Source organism: Fulmarus glacialis, unplaced genomic scaffold (assembly GCF_000690835.1).
Source record: "Fulmarus glacialis isolate BGI_N327 unplaced genomic scaffold, ASM69083v1 scaffold37897, whole genome shotgun sequence".
Lineage (NCBI taxonomy): Eukaryota > Metazoa > Chordata > Aves > Procellariiformes > Procellariidae > Fulmarus > Fulmarus glacialis.
This window is the reverse complement of record NW_009221983.1, coordinates 4,935-11,273: the sequence shown is the minus strand read 5'-3', so window position 1 is coordinate 11,273 and position 6,339 is coordinate 4,935. Positions and strand designations below refer to the sequence as shown.

Sequence of the window (6,339 nt, the reverse complement as noted above, 5' to 3'; positions counted from 1 at the left end):
TTTTCCACCTAAGTTCTAGAAGAAGAACCTTCCTCCGCCACGCAGGCCTTTGGCCCCGCTTGCTTGACTTCTGACACTTTGGAATTGCCTGCTCCTGAGCTCTTAAGAGAAGGCTTTTAAAAAATGAGCAGCATTCATGGACTCCAATACCTTCAGTGTTGTCAGTTTGCCTTCTAAAAAGGCTGTTGCAGTTCCAGCTTTTCTTAAATCATGTTGAGATTTGCTCTTCTATAACTTTTTAAGACCAGTGTGTCTAGAAACTAAATGTACAATAATGTAGTAAAATCGAGTTGTAATCATGTTTGATTCTGAGGTTAGATCCCACTTAAAATACAAATTTGTTTTCATTATGGACTGTTTACAGCAGGTAATAGTTAACACTTGCTAATACCTGAAATTAAATATGTGAGGTTGAAAAGCCACAGAATACTTAGTTGCATGCATTGTCTTGTACTTGACCCTTAAGTGCTCTAGACCTGAGAGCCATTGCTGTAACTTAGTTGCTGCACCTCCATCCTCAACCCAGTTCACTTAACTGATTTTTCTTCATCTCTTTTTCATTGTTAGAATGAAAATAAGCTTAAGTCCTTTCGGCTTGCTGCTGCCAAACATCAGCACTTATATCGTCTTGCCATGACTGGTGCTGGCATTGACCGCCATCTGTTCTGCCTTTATGTCGTGTCCAAGTACCTTGCTGTAGATTCTCCTTTTCTTAAGGAAGTAAGTGACTTTTATTGATCACTATTAATTATAGTAAATAATCCTTTATTTACTTAGTGTTTTGTGGTATCTGCTTATATACTTGTAGAACTCTGGTTTTCCTAAGAAAAAACGTATGAGTTTAGGTAGCGTTGCTTAACATCTGCTGGTAGATTACAAGTTAGTTTCATTTTGCTTTATGTATGCACTTATTAATAGACCTATAGTAATGCTTTCTGTGAGCTTTGTAGTGTAATACATGCTATTAAGGATTGCAAGAAAGATATAGTCAGTATTACAAAAAAAAATATTGGTTGCTTGTGTTTTTTACATATTTTCAAGGCAGCACAACAGAGGCTGTGTGTTTTCTCTCAAGAATGTTCTTTTGGCACTGTGATAAAATTACTTTCTTTTACATTACTGTGAGTTAAACGAGCTGCATATTGTGTTGTTTTTGTTTTTTTTTAAAATGCACAACATTAATGTCACTGTTTATTACCATTACAAATGCTTTATTACTTAAACTAGATTTTAAGGTTGGGAATTACATTGCACTTGTTCATGTTTTCTGATTAATAAAAAATGTGTTCTGGCTTGCCTCCAAATTAAGCTACTTACATTTGTCTGCTTGCCTTCCTAAATGTCAAGAATAAAACCACGTTCTACAGCTTCTGCAGACTTTCAAGATACATGTGTATTGTTAGAGATTTTACAAGCTTCTAACTTGATGTAGTATCTTACCAGGATTTGAATATGGCCATTAATGATCTTGTTAACAAGACCTGTTATGCAGAGTTTACCAGGCTATAGGCCGGTGTCTGGGTTTAACCTGGCAGGCAGCCAAATACCACGCAGCTGCTCGCTCGCTCCCCGCCCCCCTCGGCGCAGTGGGGAGAGAATCGGAAGGGTGAGAGTGAAAAAAAAACTTGTGGGTTGAGATAAAGATAGTTTAATAGGACAGAAAAGATAAAATAATAATAGTATATACAAAATGAGTGATGCACAATGCAATTGCTCACCACCCGCGCTGACCGATAACCATGTAGCGATTGGTACTTCCTGGATCACGCCTACCATTCATATACTGAGCATGATGTCACATGGTATAGAATACCCCATTGGCCAGCTGGGGTAGCTGTCCTGGCTCTGTTCCCTCCTCCCAGTCTAGCTTGGTAGCTTCCTGGAGGGTAGTTGTCCTTGACAAGATACTTAGCAACAACTGAAAACATCAGTGCATTATCAACATTCTTCTCATACTAAATCCAAAACACAGCACTAGGAAGAAATTTAACTCTATCCCAGCCAAAACCAGGACAACCTGGTAAATAATCTGTTTTGAAATAGCATTTCTATTGAAAGAACTTTTATTGCCTTTAAGGAACTGACATCACAACATCATATGTTAATGGTTTCATTTTCATATCAGGACAAGTTTAGCTGTTTATTTTAACCTTAATTGTTCATTCCATTGAAAGAGGAACATTATCCTTAATGTTGCTTTATTTGAGTGCTTTGTAACTTATCTTGACTAATTTTTGAGAAAGTTGCATGTTCTTAAATAGTGTGTTATACTTGTTTGCATCTCTTTCATATCTAATAAAGGTTTTGTCAGAGCCTTGGAGGCTGTCAACAAGTCAGACACCACAGCAACACATCGATCTAAAGAAGAACCCTGAGATGTTATCCTGTGGTGGAGGATTTGGACCGGTATGTTTGCTAAATACAAGTACACCTTTAAAAACAGTTTTATTTTGAATATGCCAGTCTAAAAATTTCAAATCTGTAATACCTTAACGTTGCACATCAAAGGTGCTTTTAAATGCATGTGTTTAACGCTTTCCCATGATGTGGATGTACTCAGAAAAATCTGCATTACCTTTTTCTCATGTCCCACTACAAGAATGGATTATTCTTAAAGAAATACACAGTTATCAAACGTTGTACAGGGCTCCATGGCAGAGAGATCTGATAAAGTGGGGGCTTTTATCACATTACCTATGCCCAGAGCTTCTGTACATCAGGCTATTATTACAGTGACAAATGCCTTATTACTTAAACTAGATTTTAAGGTTGAGATTTGTAAAAGTAATTATACTTGACTTGTTATTTATATTTCCTGATTAATTAAAAAATATGTTCATGCTTTCCTCCAAATTAAGCTACTCCCATTGTTCTGCTTGCCCTCCTAAATGTGAATAGTGGCCAAGTCAAGAATTAAACCATGTTCTACAGCTTCTGTAGACTTTCAAGAAACTAGTATATTGTTAAGATTTTACAAGCTTCTGACTTGCTGTAGTATTTTACCAGGGTTTGAATATGGCCATTGATGATGATATTGTTGTTAACAAGATCTGTTAAGCAGACTTTACGGGGCTATAGACTAAATTAATCTGTTTTCAAAAAACATTTCTATTGAAAGAACAATGAGAGAGATCACAAGACTACTCTTTGCCACGCAGAAATTAGGATGACAAGTACAGTGTATTTTGGCTGGTTTGTCAAGCTGGAAGTTGTTTCTTGTGGGTTTTTAAAAATTTATTTATTCATGTTTCTGATACAGTTTTCAGTAGTTCTTCAAGTTGGAAGGAGTTTAAATTGCAGTATCAAGGAAGCCTAGTTATTGCAATACTGCTCATTCTTGAGAAACTGGCTTGCTCCAGCAGATTATAAAGTCAGTATTTAGAATCCCCAAAAAGGTGTGGTCTGGCAATAAAATAGGTTTTTGGCTGCAGGAATTTCTAACACTTTTTTTCCTTTTGTTTTTGCTGATGCCACATTAACTGCTTCCTTCATACTATTTCTTCATTCCTCTAATTTCCTTCCTTCCTTTCCAAATAACAGTGCTTACATTTCCCTTCATCATTTCTTGTATCCTTATAAAAAATGTGCTTTGGTTTGCTGAAGTAGCCCAGAGATTCAATACATCAGGTTCTCCATGTATGTGCGCTGTTTGTTGGTTTTGGCGTGGGTTTTTTTTCCCCCCCCCGAAGCGTTCTGTAGGATATAGCCCTGTAGCACTAATGGAGATGAGACTATCAGGCTGCTTAGCAGCAGTGGCAGCAAAGAGCCTGAAGGTTGTGATTCTTTGAGTTAGAAAAGAGAGGAAAAAGGGTGGCAGCAGGATAGCCTGTGTTTGCTAGGCACACTTTAAATATAACATCAGACTGAAACTTGGGACAGTTAATGCTGCTAATGGTGAAATCGGACCAGAGCTCTGCTCGTGATACGGGTGTTCAGAACCATATCTTTGCTTTAGAGTTGGAAGACTTTGCCTTTGGGCAAGTTTTCATAATGCAAGGCTTGTATACTCCGTATTTATATACTCTTATTTCTTTACATCTGCAGAGTGATCCCATGAAACAGGATGGTTAGGTATACAACTGAACTATTTTATTCCTTTCTACTTAAGCACTGAAGCTGTATAGCTGCTTAGGACCAGACCTTGGTAGGAGAAGATCTTTGAACAAGTATTCTATTCAAAATACTAAAGCTGGGAAATATTACAGACATATATTTAGAAAATGTTAATTCCGTGCATTTCAGATGAGACTAGAACTGTTTCTTTAAGTGGAATCAATCTTCAGAAATGATGCATTAAATGTGGAAGCTTAATTTTTGCTTGAGGAGAAATTGCAACTGATTTTAAAAACTGCACAGTAAGAATTGTGTAATTATGTATAAGATAATTTTGGAACAGAAGGAAAAAGAAAAGGTTAGAACTTGTTTTTCTCTTCTTTTTTCCCTAGGTGGCTGATGATGGTTATGGTGTTTCTTATATTATCTTGGATGAAAATTCCATCCATTTCCATGTCTCCAGCAAAATATCTTGTTCTGAGACGGTAAGGGTCAGTCCTTTCCTATGGTTTAATGAATCTGTTCTGATATCTGCTTATAAAACTGTTCTACTCGTTGTCTAAAAAAATTTAATAGGACTTCCAACATAGAGTTATAATGTCTTTTTTCTTTCTCAACATATGCTGTTTTGTTGGGGGGGGGAGTTTTGTCTATTATTAAATTCTATAAATTTAATAATTTTATGAACCAAGGAAACCATATTCTATTTCACTTATGCTTTCAAGCATAAAGAAAGCATGTGGCCCAAGGTCATCTTTACACATGTGTAATTCCCTGGAACTCATGTAAAATGACTCATATCTGTCCCATAAACAGTAAGATGGGTGTCTCCTGTTTTTTGTTATTACAGTTTTGCTTTGATTTGTCTCTGGCTGCAGTTGTAAAGACAGAATAAAATGAATGTTCCCTATTCTTTAAATATTCTTGGTTTAAATAGTACTGAAAGAAGCTGGCCCATAAGTTGTAATCTGTGCCTGAGAAACATGATTAATCAAAAATTTATTAGAATAACACACATTATTAGAATGTAGTAGATGTCATCTATTCAATATTCTGCTGTTGGGGAGGTCTGCTTTGAGTGAGCTTCAATTCATCCTTCCCCTTTAGATTTTTATGACTTTAATAAACATGCTGAGTTTGTTCAGGATTACATAGCTGAACTAGTTTTCCTCTTTTGACCTTAACTTGTCCGAGAGATCTTGGTGCCTTTGGTTAATCATTAAAGATTAGGAAATACAACTTTGGTTTTTTATAGTTCAAATTGTTCTTCAGATGCCTGTTAGCTTGTACCTTAAATTTCCCTGTATTTTTTTACTTATTAGTCTAAGTCAAAGGTCCATACAGAAAAGGCAGCATTTCATGTGCCTTGATATTAGTAGGGTCTTTGTAGTAGGTCCTGTAATGTAGCTAATAATTCATATTTGTAATCTTAATTTCTTCCTTGTACCATTCATCTGACACTTAGAATAAACAGAACAAGTTCACAGTTTGTTTACACTTGGATAATTGTGATTTTAATTTTCAATACATTATGTAATTTTTCAATGGCAAACGATTCAGGATTCTGATAGGAACTCAGATACAAAATGTTCTTCTGCTCTTTCAGTACTTCTAGGTCATTAGTCATGCACTTTCTGAACATTCTTTTGTTTTCTGAAAATTAGCTTTTGCAAAATCTTGTATAAAAAAACAATACCAAAACCCAGCTATTTTAAAGTAACAGAAAGCTATAGATACATCTGATTTCAAAAGGAGATGATCTCAGTTCTGTCTGCAGAAAAGTAAATGCATAATGAAGAACTCATTGGTCTGTAATAGCATAAACCTGGATTAATTTGTATAGCATTAAAATTTTTATGGTTTAAATTCCCCATTTTATGGTAAAATACATGCCCTAATTCCATAAGCTTCAAAATTACAAAATGTTAAAAGGTTCCTTCTTTTGCCTGAAAGATAACTGTTGATTGACAGTACAAGTCTTGGTTTTGTTTTTTGTTTGTTTGTCTTTAAAGGATTCTCATCGTTTTGGAAAAAACATCCAAAAAGCAATGGTTGACATCATGGGTTTATTTAACCTTAGTAAAAACTGTACCAAGTGATTTGCCTTATTGGTTCCAAGCAATCTCCTGTTGTTGGGATGAGAACTCTTCTGAACAGTGAACGAGAGCAAGGTTTGTCAAACAGTAGCTGGCGAAGAAACTGAGTCAACATCTTGATCACCTATGAAAACCTTAGCAGTGTATCGAATGTTTCATTGGAAGAGTTTATTTCCACAAAGGATGACTT

At 35.8% G+C, this 6,339-nt stretch overlaps 1 protein-coding gene across 1 annotated transcript; it reads left to right on the top strand.

Moving 5' to 3' along the window:
• Nucleotides 1-567: 567 nt before the first annotated feature.
• On the top strand, nt 568-6,132 carry LOC104079311 (carnitine O-palmitoyltransferase 1, liver isoform-like; the record flags this gene model as incomplete). The annotated part of the gene is made up of 4 exons (XM_009581315.1): nt 568-720; nt 2,302-2,406; nt 4,446-4,538; nt 6,066-6,132. Coding segments are annotated over 4 exons (418 nt in total), but the record flags the coding sequence as incomplete, so codon positions are not given.
• Between the last annotated feature and the right edge of the window lie 207 nt (nt 6,133-6,339).